Genomic DNA, 20,636 nt, shown 5'->3' on the forward strand with positions numbered 1-20,636 from the left:
ATAACATTACCCCCTTGAACAATGAGGGTACACATATGTGTGTGTGCATATATGTGTGTGTGAGAAATTTAACACATTTTAAACACACAACAAAGTTTCATAGTGTGTGTTCAAATAAAAATCTGGAAACCAGCATGAAACCCCAAATTCACATGTTGAATGTTGAAACTGTAACCAAAATATGAAATAACTGCTATAACTTCCAGAAAAAGACGAGACAAAGCTTTCTTGCTTACATACAACTAGGTGTGGTAATATCCAAAAAAGTTGTCAAAATTATAATTACCTTCCAGTTTAAAAACCTTTATTCTATAAAATAAAAAAAAAAGAAAAAAAGAAGAAAAAAAAAAAAAAACTATACACAAACCACTGATTTGACCAAACAAAAGTTCAGCGGTAAGCAGGACCTGAAGGAGCTGGTATTCACAGTTCTTACCACGTACAACTCTTTCAAGGTTCAATCCATGGAGAAGTTTATTTTACAACCTGCTTCTTTTTGTAAAACTAAAGGTCCACTTTATTACATAAAATTATTTATACAGTGTAAAACCGGAGCCTTATGGAAAATACTGCATCTAAGTGTACTTAGTCTTGCTCCATAGGTTCATCTGCAACTTCTGTGGCCTCATCACTGTTTTCCATAGGGGTCTCTGATGAAGTTTCTGGAGTTTCACTAGCATAGGACCCTGACTCTTCTGTTTCACTGCAGTCAGCTCCACTACTGGCGGATCCACTATTTTCACTGTCATCTGAATGTAAATCCTTCTCTGCTTGAGATTGATCTGCCTCATCCATTTGGCTGCTCTCCTCAGAGGCATCTTCATTCACAGTTGAGGATTCAGTGTCTTTTTCTTGATCTTTTCTGTCTGGACCAACATTTCTGGGAGACATGAAGGACTCTAGAAGCAGTGAAAGTACAGTATTATTAAGGCTTTTTTTTAAACAAGTTTACATTCTGCTATTTTTTATTCCCAGATATGCCGAGTAAAGCTTCTACGTTACAAGCAAGAACAGAAAAACTGGCAATGCCTTTGTCTGTGAAAAATAATGTAATGGACAACCTCATCATTACCTACCTAATATAGCATAAGGGGAAAAAAAAAAAAAAAGGATCAAGTATGTTCAGTACACTTCTGTAGATAAAGACAATATACGAACAACAAATAACTTTTTTTTTTTTTTTTTTTAAACTTCCTCCATTTTCTCTATTGTCCTCAGAAGTAGAGTCTTCTGAAAATCTTGAAAGCAACTGTTGGAGTGTACATCAAAGTCACATTTTACAAATACATGAGCCCCTCCCCCCAAAAAAAACAAAGATTGAAAGGGAACTTGGGAAATACGTAAAAAAATATAGTCTTTTTGAACTAGTTACCATTTTTGAATTAGATACAGTGCCTACCTTACCTCAAGGTAAATTTCACTCTTTAATAGATCTGAGAGATTGTTGCACAGACCACCGACTTTATACCCACATTTCAGAAATTTAGAAAAAATAGAGATAGCGAAAAGTATGACACCTAACCTCCTCCTTGAGGAAAGACGAGACTATCTGAAGATATCCTAAAGTGGAGATTCCCAAATTTTTGCTATATCATCACCATGCTCATGTAATGTACTACTGCCTTTGGTTTTTTAGCAGTATATACATATATTTTAAATAGATATGTGGGATATTAAAAGGAAGAACTAAAGAACTGGTAAATGGATCAGGATCTAGCTGTTCATGCTCATGTACAGGAAGAGATATTCAGCAATCTGCCCTCCAGCAAAGAAAATCACCACTTTTAGGAAAATGCATAGAGCACAGATAATGAAAAATCCAAAATACCTTCTTCTTCTTCCTCTGTACAGTGCTTTCGTGCACAAGCAGCATCTTTATCCTGAGATGTAGAGGATGTTTCTGTCTCTTCCCCCATGCCCAAAGAGACTTCACTGGAAGCAGTTTCGTTAGATGCATCTCTGGCTTCCCCTTCTTTGTCAAATTTAAGTCTTTTTACCTCATGTCCTTCTGCTTCTACAGGATCATCTTCAGAGTGCTTATTCTTTACAGGGCTGCTTTGAGCACCTTCTGATTCAGATGCTGATGATTCACTACAAGCAACAAAAGCAGAAAGGATTTTTTACTGAATAAAAATATTCCATATCTATTCCACTTTTTTGTTTGGTAGTTTCTAAGGTAGCTATTGCAAAACAAACCTGAATTCAATCACTACATAAAGCCCTGAAACCTATCACCCCTCCTTCATCAGGCTGTCTATGAAAATGCAGTGTGGTCAGGCTACATTTATGGTCTAGATTATAAACAAAAGTTTATGATTTATGAGATGTCACATCTGCTTTTAGTTTAGTACCCTGGCACAAATACTGTAATTGTGGAATTCTGAACTCTATTAATTCCTCTCTATTTTTACTGTATGTCCCACGCACTTATGAAGTAGGCTACCGAAACTGTGCAAACTTGAGCTGCTATTATCTAGACAACACAAACAGTAATAAATACATGTCTAATCCTCCTGCAGATATTCTTCTGTCTAGGCTTAATTACACATAATTTAGAAGACCATTACCTAAGTAAAAATAAGTAAATAAAGGTGAAAATACTAAAAACTCAAAGGCATTATTCCTCAAACCTGTTTTTTTTCTCTTCTGCTTGCTGCAAGTTGGAGTCTTTATGCTCCACACTGTCTGGCAAACCGTTTGTTGTCATAGGAGTTGACAAAGAAACCTTAGGTCGATTTACTGGTCTGGGAGTTCCAGGGCCATTGATATTAGATCTTAAAAAAAAAAAAAAAAAAGCATTCCTTTAGTAATTTATTCATAACAGACAGTAAGTAGCTATATTGTAGTTTTAAAGATCATGAAAACATTCTTTTACTCTAGTATATTATAGTAAGATTCCTTATCTCCAAATTGCATGTTATCATAAAAGCTTTGAAAGAAATAACCAAGTAACTCAAAATACCAGTGTTACAAAAGGATCGAGATTACAAAAATCAAAAGGAGGATATCCTCACAACTCTTCCTACCTCTCCCGATATTCTGTGTTGGGCCACCTTTTTAACATCACCTCTTTTGGGTTCAGAATAAGCAAGGGGATCTGACGCAGCTATATTCAAAACTACCTTGCTTTAACCCAAAAAAGATACCTCATGAAGCTAAACTTACCTCTCAGAGTAACCTGGTGAATTTCCTGGGAACATAACACCATTCATCCGATTTAAACTATTGGAATTATTTTTCCTAAAAGGAAATTAAAATATTACAGTTAGAATGTACTGAGTAAAGGAAGTTAAATTGCTTTCTTAAACTTGTTGGCATAGACAACAAATCCTTATTTTCCAGATGCACAATAAAGAACAGAATTAAGCTATCACAAGCAGGGTTTGAGAATGGCAGTATCTTGCTAGACACTATTCCAGTTAATACATCGGGAGAGGGGTCTTTCTGAACCATAAGCTTTATTTTTTCATAGTCTCCCAAACAAATCAGGCTGCATTTCTTTTGCATGAAATTGACTTAAAATTGTCTAATTAAGTGCTCTGTGATTGATACTACTTTTTTTTTTTAATATCTATGTACTTTTAAAATAAGAAGCAGTGATCTTTGAATGTACAACTCATATCCTTAATGACAAGCTCACCCTCAAGTGCTTGCTACACGAGGGCTTACATTTGTTCTAAGGAAAGAACACAGCCTTTTGAAAAGAATGCTTGCCAGTACTTGGCCTTTATTTATTGTAAGATGGATATCAGAAAAAGTACCCATTTTCAAGTTTAGCTACATTCCTCGTATTATCATTTTGACCAGGACTTTCGAATCCAAAGAGAGTTCTTCCTTGTGCATTGAGGAAGAGAGACCTTATAGTGTAATGCCTTGAAAACATGTTCCTCAAGAACTATGGGTCTACCAGAGCCTTCTGAAAATCACAAATCTCTCCTCCTCCTCCCCCTCTTTCAGATTCTTGTATATATTTAGGTGATGTTTTTCTCACCCCCACAGACAGTTCTCCAGAGGTTTTCTATATAAATATTACACTGGGAAATGGGATAGGATATAAATTTACAGCACAACTGATATTGAAGGGTATCCATTCTGTGGACTCAGTAGACCAGCTTAACTGCTACTATGGCAAGGAAGAGAAGAAAAAAAAAAAGAAAAGAAAGAAAAACAACCTGCAATCAGCACTTCCACTAGACAATGATAGTAATTACTTTGCAGTAGTTAAATCTGGATGCCTGGTGGCCCAAGCAATAGTGTATACTTATTCTTGTATAACTGCTGCACAGATAAAAATATGCAAACTACCTTTAATCAAGCTTGCTGCTATTACCCCCTGTATTCATCCACAATAGTGAAGGTGAGAAGCATGCAGAGTAGTCAAGAAATCTACACACTGTTACTCAGAACAGTTACCTTTAATCTAACTGGATTCTGTACAGCATGATAAGCAGATGTGATGACAGTCTAACCTGTTTATTACACGGAACTGCATAACACGCCAAGGCAGCACTGATTAAGCTACTTCATACAGGGGAAACTCAGGAAATATATACCAGAGATGGGGAAGTCAACTGTCATTCCATGTATTTGATTTCAAAGCATCAAAAGAGAAAAAAAAAAAAAAAACTAAGGCAACCTAATCAAGAATGCCTCTTCCTCCAGTCTGCTTAGTAATCACAATGAATGCCAAATTAAAGAGTACTTTTTAATACAAGATCTAATTTTCATGTGGATGTGAAAATTATGCCATTTTAACATCAGCAATATATCTTATATTAAAAACAAACATATAATTGATATTTTTTGATTCATCACCTAGCTGTGGTATAAATCAATGGTTAAATTCGGGGGGAATAATGAACCATGCCATATATCCAAATTCAAAAGCTGCTTGTTCCTTTCAAATTACTACGTGACGCATGCAGGCCACTAGAACTGCTGTTGATTTAACTAGTGATACTGAGAATTGCACTGTGCATGTCTTCATTTCAGACCTCCAGCAGAAGTAGTCTATACAATCTTACAATTTCGAGAAAGTGAAGATTATACTTACTCTGAAGATGGATATACACAGCTAACAACCATGACATTCTGCAAGACACAAACAACACATTACAAGTTCAGAACAGAAACTTCTGCTCCTGACAAAAGCCCCAAAATTTAAAGGGTTGCAAGACTTTACTCATATCTTTTACAGTGCCTCTGAAGAAAAGATATCTGAGAGTTATCAATCCATAGGCAATATATATATATAAGGTGTCTCGGCTTCCTCTTTACAAGGCTGGGCCATAAATATGCTAAAAGACAATATTTCCCTAAGTGGTTTAGTATCAAACCTAGACAAGCACATGAAATCTCAGGTCCAAGTGTTTGTAATTTCTCATTAAAGAATCTACGGAAAACAAAGAAAAACACTATGAAATGATGAAAAACTTTTCAAAGGCAGAAGACAGTCCAAAAATGCTGAAGAAATGCTCTATTTGTATGTATGGGTCCCGCATTAAAAAAACAGGTAAGCACTGTTAGCTATTTTTGGCACAGCCATATTTCAACATGGACAAGTCTGGTGCTGCATAAACAAAGGGCAGAACTAACCATGAGTTCAAGATGTTTTGCACAGCCACCTCTCCCTCTTGAGTGACACTACAAACAGCATTAATTTTAACCTCTAAAATCTGAGCTTAAAAACTAGGTCTGCAAGTTTCTATCTCCACGGTAATGCTTACACAGATTATACCAAGGGCCTTTATTTTTGCAGGCCCAGCTAAATTAATTCACACAAACTTTAAGGAGGCCTCTCAACAAACATGAGTTGGGATCCCAAAAATCTGATTTTGGCTTTATGGAGACCACCTCCCTTCCTATCTGAATTTGAAACAGTACATACGAGTGTGAGGTTACACTACAAATCGGATCAGTTAAAACAATTCTAGTGAAAAGCTAATATCTCTAATTGAAAAGACCACGTAAGGACCTCAATCAATTTCTGCCACCACATCCTGAAAATCTCATATTGGCTCCTGAAAGACACTACATCCTGAATACATCCTAAAAAAATACCATTATATGAGATCTACATGCTTTTATGGCTATGTATTTCCCAACAAAAGAGGATCCAAATACTAGAACAGAAAGTGTTTGGGGCAGGGGGGTGGAGAAGCTCTTCCCTCACCTTTCAGACCCAATCTGAAGCCAGATGAGAAAGAAAATACCGTGATCAATTGACAATTGAACTGAATAATTGAACTGACAATTATTTCATCATTTCTGGTGAGGACTCAATACAAAGAATGACATTATACCCTCCAAAATCTTTAGTTTTTAGTACTGCATCATAATTAAGAACCAGATTAGCCTTTGTAATTAAACTTATTTTCATGTTCAAAGTTTAAAAATGCTTTTTGTAAAGACAGGAAACAAACTCTTTAGAAGTAACTGAGAAGTTATTTAAATGTTAATATGATTCTATTTAGCTGTGTTTTCTCTCAGAAAAATACATACCTTTTCCACACCTCTTAGAAATTTGTCTGTTCCTGTATAATTCCTCCTAGGATCTGTCAGCAACTCACAGAGTCGCTGAATAGTGAAGGGGATGCTGCAATGAAATAGATTTATAGCAATTTAATTTGATTTTCATGAGTACGTCTGCTCAGAAGCAACAACATTTTCACTTTCTCCCAACACTAAAGAGGGCAGAAAGAAAACAGTATTTAAACCTGTTAGCACTAGAATATAGGATAGTAACTTGGACTTGCATTTCCCTCATTCCATATATTGAGATGACAAAGGATTGTCTTTTGTGCAATAGATCATCCACCACAAAACTCAAAACAGAATCTTAAATGCATCCTCCCACAAGTCAAATAATTCACCGAAGCAACAAAAAGGAGATAGTTAAATTCAGTAATCAGATCATCAAAGGTAAAATAGGTTAAGACTCTATTTATTAGGTAGTTTAGATATACAGAACAGCAAGGATAAGTGATTTATAATAATTTAGACTCTCACACACTAGATCTAAAAACATTCTCAGTTTGTAGTTTATTTCATGTTTTACAAAATACAGTTACAGAAAAAGCATTATATGTTGGAATTAGCAGAGCCATTAAAGTTCAACTGTTACAAATACTGTTTTTTGTCATAATTAGACAGTATACTCATCTATGAAGGAACACCTTAGCAAAAATAATAATTAGAGTAAGACATGCAAGTCCACAAACATCCACAGAGCCACAAACATCATGTTCACACATTTTGCTTTCTATCTGGCAAATCTGCACTAAATTTCATCCTATTTAAATGAGTGAGAAATTCAAATTTCAAACAAAGAATCCTTTACATACATTTACCTGAGATGGCATACACTTCCACTGCCAATTGATATACAATGTCAAAATTCAAAAAAATTGTGACTTTTGACAAAATAATGAAATCATAAAGTCATTTAATAAAATAATGAACATTGACAGATTTTTACAATACTATTTGAGGTTGAAAGCATTAACATTTCAAAAAAAGATCTTAAAAGAGTATCTGGTACAATGTCAAAATTAAGACACAGTTCTGGATTGGGAATATCACCAACACACCAAATGAAGAGCAACACAGACATACATATAGATGCATAATCCAAGTCCTAAACAGTAATATTTTTATAATTCAACTTTTATTTTTTTGTAAGGACCTCAGCTACGTACATATTTTTAAAGATGTACAGATCTACCACTAGTAGAAAACATGTCAGCATAGCTAAGATTAGTCATCTTACATAAGAGTGTACTTCAACTAAATGTGAGCAATAAGCAGAAATAAGAAGTGATCAAATATCAGCAATTCAATTACATTTTCAGATGTCTGTATATAGACTTTTAAAAAGTATCCATTCAAAGTCAAATAATTTCATGGAAATAAAAATATGCATAATTTTAAAATAAATTTCATTAGCCAAATATAAGAAAAATTCTGGGGAATCACTGTCGTGATGCTTTGCAGTGGTACGTAACCTGTTTTACTCTCAGCTACTAAAAATTTAGACAAACGCTAAAGCTAGTACATTTCCTTCAAACGTTTCTATATTAGACTGAAGTTTGGTTACTGAGCAGTAGATGGCACCAAGCATCGCAACATCACTTCCCTTGCATGTAATCTGTTCAACATTTGTAAATGTTTTTTGGTTAGAAACATGTAACAAGTTACTTTACCTCTAGATAATCATGAATTCTTTGGCATAAAACCACAATTTTAAAATAGTTTTAAAATGTGATTTTGAATAAAAATAGCCAAAAGATGTGTAAATCAATAGATTCATGGACACTAATTTATAAGTTTGTGTAATATTAGAACTGAATTTTTGAAATTTTTTACCCATGTATTTAATCAGTTCAGTGAATGAATGGCATGCCTAAGCCTCATCTGTTTCCTTAAAATAACCAGCTAAAGCTCCACAATTAAAACATTCATAGCTATATCTACTAGCGTACTGTTCAGAATAAGTTACACACCAAAAATATCATATGGGCAAGATTCAAGAGCTATCCTGGAAAAACTAAATATAGTGATATTAAACTTTAGCAAAAGGAAGATGTATCACTAAAAGCTTCAAAGTTAGGAGCATAAGCTTTGATGTTTTTTTCAAAAATATTTTGTGTAGAATGATCCAAACAGGAGTTATCTATCTATAATTTTCTCCTCTGTGGGACCTTTTTTATAATACATTTTTAATATATGCAGAGGAAAAAAAAAATGATTTTAATGAAACCCTTCCCTCACCTTTTTAAACACCAGCAAAAACATCAGGTCACATTAAGCAGTTTCATTTTCCACTATTATCCTTAAATGACATTCACAACTCAAAATGATAGATACAAGACTTGTATCTAACCACAAGAACCAAAACATGGTTTTGGCACATTTTAGGACACAATTTAAAATGATTGGGCTTCCACAATCACATCCTCACCATAAGAGTTTTAGGATTTGCTACATGAACTATTCTAAAGCTGCCTCTCAAGCACACTGATTTATTATTTTCCCAAGGTAACTCACACAGGCAGTTTACTTCCTCAAACCAAAACTGGGTGGTTCATGTAAAAGCATGAGGAAGTTGAGGGCTTCCCTGAGTGTTACAGCAGTGCATCAAAACAGCACAAGCAGAGCAAGCGCCACGTGTCCCCCAGAGATCTGTTTCGCACACTGGGGCACAAGAGAGGATAAGAGCAGCCCATTCATTAACTGCCTCCATGGCAGGGAGAAGTTTAACAAAAGTTTGGCACAGCTAAGCATCAACAAAAAGGTAGAAGGCATAAAGAAATAGAGAGTAGGCTTATATTTAAATTCCTTCAGTATATCAGCAGGTATAAATACCGGGTAGCAGAAAACAAGCTGAATTTCACATTAAATGGCTTTCTTTCTCTTTAAGGGAATCAGCTTGGCCTTATATAAGACATTTAAATTACAAGTAAATTAAGCTGTATAGAATAACAACAGTAAAAGAAGTGTTACTAGAACCTCTAAAGCTGAGATTTGACGGGGATAGAGAGGTAAACTCCATCCTTTTACTAACAACCTAAAGCAAACAGTCAATGAGCCTCTCTCGAGAAACCATTGAAACCCATATGTAAGAAAATGACTCTGTTTATTGCAAATATGTAATCCAGTTTAGAAACAAGAAAGTATTATACAAGCTATTAAAAATATTGAAAATAAAAATATTTTTAAAATAGCTTTAGGTAAAACAAAAATTCCAGATTACAAAACATACACTCTTTGATCTAAAAGATACAGTCAATGGGTATTAGTTTGAATATGGGAAGTCTCTCAATTAGTAAGTATCATTTGATCTATAAATTTTAATCTAGTAAAATTTAACAATTCAAAAACAGATACATCCCGCCTCCTTGCTGCACCACATTCATCATAAAATCCAGTTCTTCAAAATCTACTGAACTGTAAAAAAAATAAAAACTAAACACCTAAAGAGGTCTTACAATTAGGTTTCTCAAAACATGCTGAAGCAAATCTGGCTTTAATATCCATTTCACCTGTTAAATGTAAACACTGCTACAGTACTACTTTGCTTCATCACTGCATATTAATGAAAAACTAGACATATCATTCAAAACCTGAAATGACATGTCACAAGATAGCTTTTGCTTTTATCTTTGAGTTAAAAAAAATTGCTCTGAAATAATTTAAATGTATTTCCAAGGTATAAATTTACTTTTGCTCATTTGAATAAGTAAACTGAAAAAGCTAAGAGAGAGTAAGAGATAAAAATGAGAAAACATTTGCAATCCCAATTTTAGGCAACAAATTAGACATAATTTAAAATGTTACATACCCATTAAATCCAGTGACAATTTTCAGAATTCTCTCTTTCATCTCTTCAAAGGGAATATATTCCACATTTGGATTGGGGGGGCCTCTTGGCTCAGGAGCTGAGGTTCTGAAGTCATCCATTACTTTCTCCAGTTTGAAAATAAAATAGCCTTTGAACTGAGACCACTGAACCCTACAGAAAACACACAGAGTTAAGGCATATGCACACCAGCCCGGAAGCCGCACCAAAACAGCATAACTTCATTGTAGAGTAACATTCCTACTGACACGCCAATTTTAAGATAAACGAGGACACAATGCAGCACTATTTTTCCCCCAATTTAATGCATAGTAGCTATTTAAATAATTACTGTAAAACAGTACTAAAACAAGTGAATTGCCATTAGCAACTGGGTAAGCCAGTCCCTTAAAGAACCAATACCCACTCATAATTCAAGCATAAGTGTGAAATAGGCACATATTACATACAATTTACATGAAAATCTATACACAGTCCCAAGTTTTCACTCAATACTTCAAGCTCACTGAAATGGATTTTCAGTCTGGAAACCACACAGCGCTCCTGGCATATGTGCACTACTAGGATATCTTACTAAAAAGGCCTTTAGTAATCAACTACTCCATATCCAGCAACCTTAGGCATACTGAATTGTACAGCCTTGTCTATTCTTTTCCAAGAGAGTATCTCAAGCAGGTAAATAGGCTTTGTACCACAGTTAGCACTTCCTAATGAATATTTGAGCAAATCATTTCTGACTTTACTACACTGATCACTCCACAGAACATTCAGGGCAGCAATCCTGGGCCTTCCTTCAGCAGCACAGAGAGAAACATGAAGGCAACTGATTTAGTCATTATCAATTTTGTTCTAACCATGCTCATGCAGCTTTCACAGCTACAGGATGGAGAGGCTAGGAAAAAAGAAAGAGAGCGAGAACAACAGACAGACAACAGAGAAAGAGGAAACTCTTTGACATTTATGAACATGTGTTATGCAGAATGAGTGGATTCGAGTCACATAAGTAGAAGATCTGGACACCTGGAGAGCCTTCTAGCTCCTGTTGAAAGCAATCCCGTTTAGCCAGAGGCTGTGTTCCTAGAGGCTTTTCCTGGGAGCAGTGCTAGTGTACACAACTTTCTTTAGCCCCACATAGCACCCGTACTCCTGTTGGGCTGATACGAATGTTTGTGCAGTGAGCCAAATGTGGGGAGTCCCCACCAGAATGAAGAAGTTTGTTTCCCATGTGCTGTTCTCAAGCTTCACTGTTACAGAACATGAAACCACAGACTAATGAGTCAGACTACCTACCTTAACCAGAAAAATCACTGTGTTAAATTGCTGTGTTATCTTTGCTTTAATTTTCTTGTCTCAAAGAAAAAAAAAGATACAAGACAAAAATGGAGAATTAAAGAGTTTTAAACATGAATCCTTTGCTTTTTAAATAAAGGCAAAAAAAAAAAAGAAAAGATAAAATAAGTTTCTGTTTCACAATTAAAAAGGAGCAATAAATTTGCAAGAACTGGTCAAGTGAATTCAAAGAGCAAAGTAAACATCTCTTCTCCTAAGAAATCACTAACTTCACTACAGAGAGGAATAACAATAAAAACAGAAAGAAATACAAAAGGAAAGAAACAAAGTCCCAAAACTAAATGGCACAGATAGATTAAACAGAATAATTAAGTCTCAATGGATCTCTGCTCCAATCAGTATTATACTGTCAAAGCAAAATACCATAACACTTCCAAGTACGATACTAGACATTATTACTACAAAGGTTAAATTAAAAGCTATCAAACTCTGTAATGGTGTAACTATGAGACCAAAGGCTTCCATAACAAATCATAGATTTAATATACAGAACACATCACAACACACAGATAGACAGGACCTAGTAAGCAACTCCCATGCCAGAGTAAAACCCCGCCCTGCAGAGAATCACAAGAGCTTTAGTTGCTCAATGAAAGGGGATTCCACTATCCTGAATACTTTTTTATGAGTTTATTTAGATTTGTTTTCATATTTCCATTCTGAGCTGTTCCTTATTTTCATGGTTATTATTTCTTGGTAAATACCACTTTTTCATACACTGTCACCACAGTGACTTGCTGCTGAAATAAAAAGAAAAAAAAAATCAACAAGCATAGACATTTAAAATAGAAACCTATTGCCTCGAAGCAGTACTCGACACCTCTTCTTTACAATGCTCAAGCAGTATCAATTTCAGCTCTTAACAAAATGTTGAAAAAAATGCCACTTGGCCTAAATTCTTTCTTTTTCATTATCTTTTTTTTTTTTTTAAAAAAAAAAAAAAAAAGCTAACAACTCTAAAGTCTCCGACAGTGACATAAAAAAGATCCTTTGTCCTGTACATCAAAACACTCGATAAACAACTGCCTGTTAGATGACATGTTCCAGGTTACAAACAGAAGCCATACAGTTTAAGGATAAACTTATCCTGCAGGCACCAGGGCAACTAAAGCCAACCCAGATACAGCTGCACTAGCTTCAAAAATCAACAAGCTGTTGCTAGAAGCAGCATAACCACCATGGCAGGGAGCTCAGGGCAGGCTCGCTGCCTCGGTATTTACACTCAGCTTCTCGAGCAGGTTTTTTCAGCATTGCTGAAGTCCCTACTGCAGCAGCTACAACACGAGCAGCATGAAAGCTAACTGGTTAAAAGCAAGTGGTACAAACTGCAGTTGCACCTGTGATTCAAATGTGCATGTACCATAAACAACTGCTCCAAATTTACAGAGGTCACTGATGTAGCCAGAGCAGAGATGTCCTGACCTCCCTGTTTTAATTTGAACATTAAGGTATGTCCCCATTTAAATGGGGATCTTGAAGCTCTTCCAATCCATATAAATGGATTCTGATTAACAGTTAAATTACATGGGAACACCAGCCACTTTCTAGTTATCACCACAAAAAGCAGAGTCAGCTCTGGACGTCAAGTATCCAGGCAAAATTCAGTCCTGCAGCAGCAACCCCGTGGAGTCCTGGCAGGTAAGGAGAAGCAGAGCAGGGTTCAGGAAACCATAATTCAGGTCACTTACTATAGACCCCACTTTTCTATCATTATCCAGATCTCCATCTTTTGCACCCATCCTATTATCTCCTCCCCACCTTTGCTTCCACATGAACCCACAAAGCAGTGGTTCCCTTTCCCCATGCTGAAGTTTCCTGAGAACATCCCTAGCAGCAGGGTGCGAGATCTCCAATGCAGCTGCTTTATTACAAATGGGAGACACTGAAACCAAGCAAAGTTTGTCAGTACTTTTTGTAGTTAATTCAATAGCCTAGAAGTAACACTCCCCTATGCTACATTAAGTTTTATACATGGATAAATAACTGACAAATACTTCAATATCTGTGAAGAAACTAAATTGAAGAAAGTTCATGGAAAAAAAGAAAATACTATCAGAGCATTCTTCTGAGCAACTTGTTTACACAAGCTTACTTTTTGAATCAGTATTGTACCAAATCAGCCTTTTCTAATCAGCATTAAAATGCTTTCTAAACCATGATGTTCTTGAATTGATACTAGCAACTTCATACAAATTCTTTTACAGCAACTCAAAAATAGCAAAATTCTGTGAACACTGTGTGATTTGCAGAAATACTTCAGAAGTAATACTTGAAAGCATTACTTGATCCTGAGATGCTTGCTGCAATGTCTTCTCATTTCAGAGAATGAACAGCTCTGAAATTATATATACTTTACATATATCTGAAACAGCTTTCACTACAATATCAGGGTCATTTTGCGTAATTATACCTGTACAAAGGCAGATCCCATCCCCCGGTCTAAAGAGCCTGTAGTTTCTCAGATGCTCTTAAATCATGAACCGACATTTATGCAGAGTCCTCCTGCTTTCCTACTTCACCACCCTTCCCTCACAAAATCTACGTGTTTTGTGTTACCACACAGAAAACTAGGGGAAAAAGGGAAACTAATATGATGAAAAGCACCCAGCAATGAAAGAGGTCACCATAAGCAGGAATTTATGGTTGAACATAAGCAACATGAGCACGTTTCCAGAACTGCAGCTTCCACAGTTACACATTCATCATATAGAGCAGTACCACACATCCCAAACTCTTCCAGGAGTGATCTAAAGCATGACACTTGAAACTCAAAATTGTGAACTAAAACACCATAATACTGTACCAGAATGCAGTCCTGCCCTTACAATCTAGGCCAAGCAAAATTAGGAAGACAAAAAAAAACCCGAAAAACTTGTAAAGATATTAGTGCCTTAAAATATTCAGTGGTGGTTTACCTAAATTAAACAGGAAAGCAGGCAACATCTGACCCAACACTTAACCAAAACAGACCAAGATTTGAGAGGAATATTTACATGTGACAACATGGGTGGTATTTTAAGGGCATGACATTAAATGATTAAGCAAGAATGCAAAAGGCAAGGCAAAACAAACACACAGACACACACACACCCCCAAGGGGGCTAACACACAGAAAAAAGGCACCACAAACCCAAGGAAAGGGGCAGAACTACAAGTGAAGAAACTTAATGAGTAGAACTACAAAGAACAAATCAGTCTGGACAAAACAGTACTATAACAATATGCTTACTTACTGAAAGTTGATGAGGCAACAAAAAAAGTAATTCTACTGCATGGAGTGGGAACGTAAAAAAAGGTAAGTTTAGACAAAGGACACAACCTAGCAATACCAGGGCTAAAATGAAGAAGTCTAAATAACTTCGTTTCCTAATAAAAGCAAACCACTTCATACCTATACCAAAACTACATGACTATCTGCTGGAAGGAATGACATACATTAACCAAGTTAAGAAACTGAGGAATTACATATAACAGATGACATTCTTCAGCATGGGACAGAACTGACCTTAGACAGAATGCAGGTTACTATGTAAAATCAACACATGCTTTTATTTAAAATGAGAATTCCTAGCACAGAGTTCTTTGCAAAAAAAAAAAAAAAAAAAAAAAAAAAAAAAAAAAAAAAAGAGCTTACTTCTCTACTAACATGATGCACACAGAAGTCATCTTTCCAAATATGCATAGCAAAAACAAAATTGCAGTTTACGCGGAAATAATCCTATCGTAGCCCCCACATCTCTGGAAAGGTGGAAAGGAAAATAGCTGAAATGCAAATGACTTCACCCTATTCCCTTATCACCTACTTACTTAAAAAGCTTGTACTGACCCAGCTGGGAAGGTGACTTTCTCCCTTACTGCACCGATCACTGGGACATTAGAATCCTCTTTCAATATTTTGCACCATCAAGATGTCTTTTGTATGCCAGAAAATTAACAGATATTTTCTTCCTATTACTGGACAAGTTTTTATAAATGATCTTGCTGCCCTTTGGTATATTCACTTCCAGAGACTTAAAATTTCAAGAGAAAGTTTTAACAAAGTTGTTGTTCAGGGTATATTTGACAAATGTCAGAAAGCACCTAACTGAAGTAATTCTGAAAGGCTACTTGAGGGCCTAAAATGGAGACACGAGTCTTGCAATCTGAATTGCAATGCCTCCCTGAATCTGAAGCTATGCTTCCCCCATACACGCTGTAGTTCTCTCTCTCAGCACTGTCCTGGAGGGCTTTGCTGCAACATGGCAAATCCATATTACATGTCTTGGATATTAAGTATAGCTAAGACTACAAGTTTACTATCAGATTTTACAGAAGCGCAGAACAGAACCACAGCAAGTTACAGACCTTCCTTTTAAGTACCTTAAACTCCAATTTTAGCCCTGTTGATTAGTAAATAGGGCTTACACAGCTTAGAGAACCTCTAAAAGATTTTAAGTTGCCAAATTTAATAAGTTCTGAAGAAGGTGGATCAGGAAAATACCTAAAATGAACTGAAGAACAGGAAGAAGAATTCAGACTGCACAGTCTGAAATCAAGATACTGCAATTATGCCTTGACTCTTCACGGAATTGCTTCACAGTTTACAGGTATAATTAAAAATAACATTATATTGGAGAGATGCTGAGTTTCTAGAGACCTAGCTATGTACTTAAAACATTAAGACTCCTAGGAGGACTCATGGGATGTCTCTTCGGATTTCATAGCATTTAAGGAGTGCACTGCAGATTCACTTGGTTTAAGCCTTAAGAGGCTGCCATCTGTTTGGGGGATGTTATACATCAAAGAACACAAAACAAAAAGAACAAAGGAGACCTACTGTTGATTCTGTTATTGAACAAGACCAGGAAGGAAACAGGAGAATTTTGTATTAGGTAAAAGAAAGGAGTACATCCCTCTCGTCTCTGATTATTAGCTCTGTGACAAGTAGAACTAAAAAGAATCACAACCAGGGAAAATGTTTACAAAATACTTTACATTCAGCTAAAGTGATTTTAGACAAAATCCTCCACACAAAAAGCAACAATGAGGACAATTCCAGAAGGCTCCAGTTAGCATGTAACAAGAAATGAAAGAAGCCTCCCTTACATCTGAGCTCCCCTCAAATTATTGTTGATTTAGATTACACCCTCACAGAAGACTTTCTAGGAAACTGGTGTTTTTAACTTTCAAATTTAATAACTGTTTCTTCTCTTCTATGCCTTAGCTCCAGACCTCATAGAAGAGGAGGATACACACAAGCACATAGTACTTCTCACAGGCTGCCTCAGAAGCAAAATTCAAGTTTCACTTAAGAGGGGATAGCTTATTTATCAACAACATGATCACTAGAACTACTTGCCAAGTTAGAAAGACACAGAAAGCTGAGTGCACCCAACAATTTTAATTCAGATCCCAGTTTAATGAGGCCAACTTTTCAGTGTCTTCTTCCATGGTCAAGAAGCAAGGTGCATCCAAAGAGAAATATCATGGATGAGAAAGAATACACCACTATTTATTACATAAATACTACAAATTATTACTTAACTACAAGTACTTGGTGCTAGAAAAAGTATTTTCAATCCCTTCAAAATAAAAATGTCTCTGAAAAATTCTAAGCTAGGAAGCTGACAACGCTGAACTCCATTAACAGAGAGATTAACCATTGCGTGTTTCAGCTCTGCCCTGCCACATACTTAACCTGGTATGCAGCCTGCACCAGAAACAGCAATCCTGCTCTGCTGCTTCCACACACTCCTGTGATCCCACACACAGGGATGCGAAGCAGATCACTAATCTAAACAAAAATTAATGCTGCGGACAAGGAAGAAGTGTGTTGTGTGGCTGCCAGAGAGCAGAGCCATTCCTTCTCACAGTTGCTCTGATGCAACAGATAATAAAACAGAGTAGCTTATTACTACTACTCCTCTCGCTTCGAATCTTCATTAATCTAATTCCTATGTTTCACTTTAATGCTCATTACCTAATGCAACAAATTTTAGAATTGCTGTTCTGCACACTTGCTATTTTCACTACCAATATCATGCAGATTAACAAGGGAAATTCCAAACAATATGGACTTACACACCAAAATCCCCTTGGACCAACGAAGATCCGATTCTTAAATGCTTCTGGAATGCAGACAAACACCTCAGCCGATAAACCATGAGCAAGTGCTAGGTTCTTTATCAGTGTTTCGAATGAGCAAAAAATTTTAAATGCTAGGTGATATACACAGGATGGGGAATCTCCTGGACCACAGAGCTGTGTTGCAAATGGTGTATTCGCCTCAGGAAAACATGCTGGCAAGCAGGACCTCCTAGAGGAGTGTCCTGTGCATCTTTACCTGCTAACTCGCATAAAATGAAAATGCTCTCACATTATTTTCAGCAGGATTTGACCTCATGTTACCTTTCACTTAAATTAAAAAAAAAAATCTATTGAAGAGTTCAAAGAAGAAAAACTGGTATTTCTCACACACTCAGAAGGTATTTTTCCATTTTCACTTTTTGATTATTGTCAGGAAAATTAAGATTTTTTTTTTCAAAAAAAAAAAAAAAAGACAAAGTATTACAAGCTCATTCCAGAACTACCAAAATTCGATTACTTTAGGGCTGTAGGTATTTTGCTACTGTGTGTGTTCTTCTCTCTATTACTCACAAATTATTGCTGCTACTGCCAGAAAAAAAGACTAAGACTTAGTTAAAGAAACAGGCATTAAAGAAGTGTCTGCAATCATCAGGGGACTAATTTTCATCTCTCTTGATAAATACTACTCAACTCACTCCACGGTACCGTTCGACAGAACAGGAACAAAATCTGAACTTGGATTCACACTTTTTGAAAAAAAGAGTATTTCTTAATACAGCTATCTACAGACAAATGAACTCAACTACCTTCAATTTCCTCTCTTCCAAAAGCAAAGGTAGACCACAGAATGAAAGACAACAAGATTTCAATAGATTCTTGATTTAGCAATTCAATTCCTTATACCATAGTTGAAAACAATATGCACAAGATAACTAAAAGCCTTCTGAACTTCCACAAGCTGTAGGCATGGCTTATTTATAAGAACAAAAACAGATACTGTTTTCATTACACTTCCCTCTTTCACTTGAAAATTTATCTGACATTTGCTCTGGCTGATAAAAACAGCATGGTTTACTTGCTGAATTGTTCCCCTTACTGTGCTTCTACATTACTTATCAAGGTATACATTCTTATATTTATTTCTTTTCTTCATGTAATTTCTGTGATATACATTTATATTAACATTTCCTATAAATCTCAACTTTTACTACAAATTCCACAATTATTCCAGCTACTATTTTCCTACAGTGCACACTCACTACAGAGTGTTGCATATCTTCTAAACAGACTTTGAACAGACCATCGAACACCAGAAATCCTTCCATCTGAACAATATCAACTATAATTGCTCTTTACTTACTATTTAGTTTTTTTTTTCTTTATGTATGCAGAAAAATCACTATAATTTGGGGAATTGCATTAAACTTATCACACTAAGTACAGATTTAATTGCTTCCTATTATCCTGTATTTTATGAAATCTGCTGATGTAGAACATTGTATGTTTCTAGTTCTGGATAACTTTTACCAATATCCAGTGTAATTAATTTATTTATCTTTGTTAAAAAAAACACTTAGGTACTCGATTAGAAAAATATATAAAACTCAAATTATTTAAAAATAATTAGATTGACAATCTTCTAAATAATATTTGCTATACAGCTTAACTATAAAACACACAGTTGTTTATCAAATTTTAGTAATCACTCTGTACAGAAAGTATTTTCCCAGACCACAGTTGTCTTGCTTTTGCAGAGTGCACTTTCAAGGCAGGGACCAGACTACCATTCATTCTTACAGCACTATTTGGATCTAGTTATTTATTATTGCAACAAATTAGGAACACTTCTTTGTTTTCTTCCCCAGAGACAAGCATAATTTCAGTGATCATATTCTTCAGGTTAAGTTGTTGAGTGTTTTTAAAAATCTTTGAAATTCACTTAAAGGACGTTCACTTCATTATAAACACTATCACTTCAGCTGCTAGCCCAAAAAGCTGAGGCATGGGAGAAGGTAACTTGACTCTTGCAAGTTAGATCAAATAAGCCCCGCAAACATTTATATTCAGCTGCTTTTCCACAAGTAAGTACGGCTGCATTTGAATATTACTATCCAAACAAGTCATCAACAGCAGATAACAATGCACGTGCGTCAAGAGATCGCCCAAGAACCAGTTATACAGTATTCCAGATCTGTCTTTAACAAGATCAGACATTTTGTTGAAATTGACAGCCATATTTATTTGAACTCTAATAATTCCATGGATTATTTTTAGCTCTTATTTACTTCCATTTCAAATAAAATTTCACAGATTAGTGTTCCCTAAGACGGGTTTCAAGACTATGCACTGCACAATTCTGCAGGAATTCCATAGAACAATTCAGACTGTATCCTACAATATGGGCATAAATGAGCAGTTAAAATGAGCACTTCTACAAAAGGTCCCTCATAAATAAAATCACTCCAAGAAAAACAAATTATGTTTTGATAATTGCATACAGAAATACATGCTTTTTCACATACAAACTAAATTTCATTTATGTTCTAACACTAAGTACTGAAGTTGTTGCAGTATCATCAGTCTGCACTGAATACAGGGCATTGACACTGCTCTACTAGTCTTCACAGAATAAGCTCATAAACAAATAAAAACATTGTAACTCGTGGTGTGTGCAGCTACCACTGTTAAATGACTAATCTTACAGAGTGAGAAATTATCTCAGAAGAACAATAGACCACACTAAGATAATACCGTCAGATCTTTATTAAATGGAGCAATAAAGCTGGGAAACCTGATAAAAGTAAAAGGCACCGTGACCAACTACTTTCAGATCTGAATTTACTCTGCATTGGGATCTTATGCT

General features: G+C 35.7%; 1 protein-coding gene across 1 annotated transcript in view; it reads right to left on the reverse strand.

Annotated features, from left to right (window-relative positions):
• Positions 1-343: 343 nt before the first annotated feature.
• The window catches only part of PPP4R2 (protein phosphatase 4 regulatory subunit 2), a 28,208-nt gene continuing 7,915 nt past the window's right edge, over positions 344-20,636 (reverse strand). Inside the window, exons 3-9 of the mRNA XM_088532068.1 lie at positions 10,340-10,510; positions 6,502-6,595; positions 5,054-5,091; positions 3,166-3,240; positions 2,631-2,774; positions 1,829-2,091; positions 344-899 (exon numbers count right to left, since the gene is read on the reverse strand). Coding sequence (XP_088388194.1) covers positions 586-899; positions 1,829-2,091; positions 2,631-2,774; positions 3,166-3,240; positions 5,054-5,091; positions 6,502-6,595; positions 10,340-10,510 — 1,099 coding nt within the window. The 3' untranslated portion in view covers positions 344-585. The remainder of the gene's footprint in view (positions 900-1,828; positions 2,092-2,630; positions 2,775-3,165; positions 3,241-5,053; positions 5,092-6,501; positions 6,596-10,339; positions 10,511-20,636) is intronic.

This window comes from Tinamus guttatus, unplaced genomic scaffold (genome assembly GCF_059628265.1).
Source record: "Tinamus guttatus ecotype Peru unplaced genomic scaffold, ASM5962826v1 Tinamus_guttatus_pri_ptg000451l, whole genome shotgun sequence".
Taxonomy (NCBI): domain Eukaryota; kingdom Metazoa; phylum Chordata; class Aves; order Tinamiformes; family Tinamidae; genus Tinamus; species Tinamus guttatus.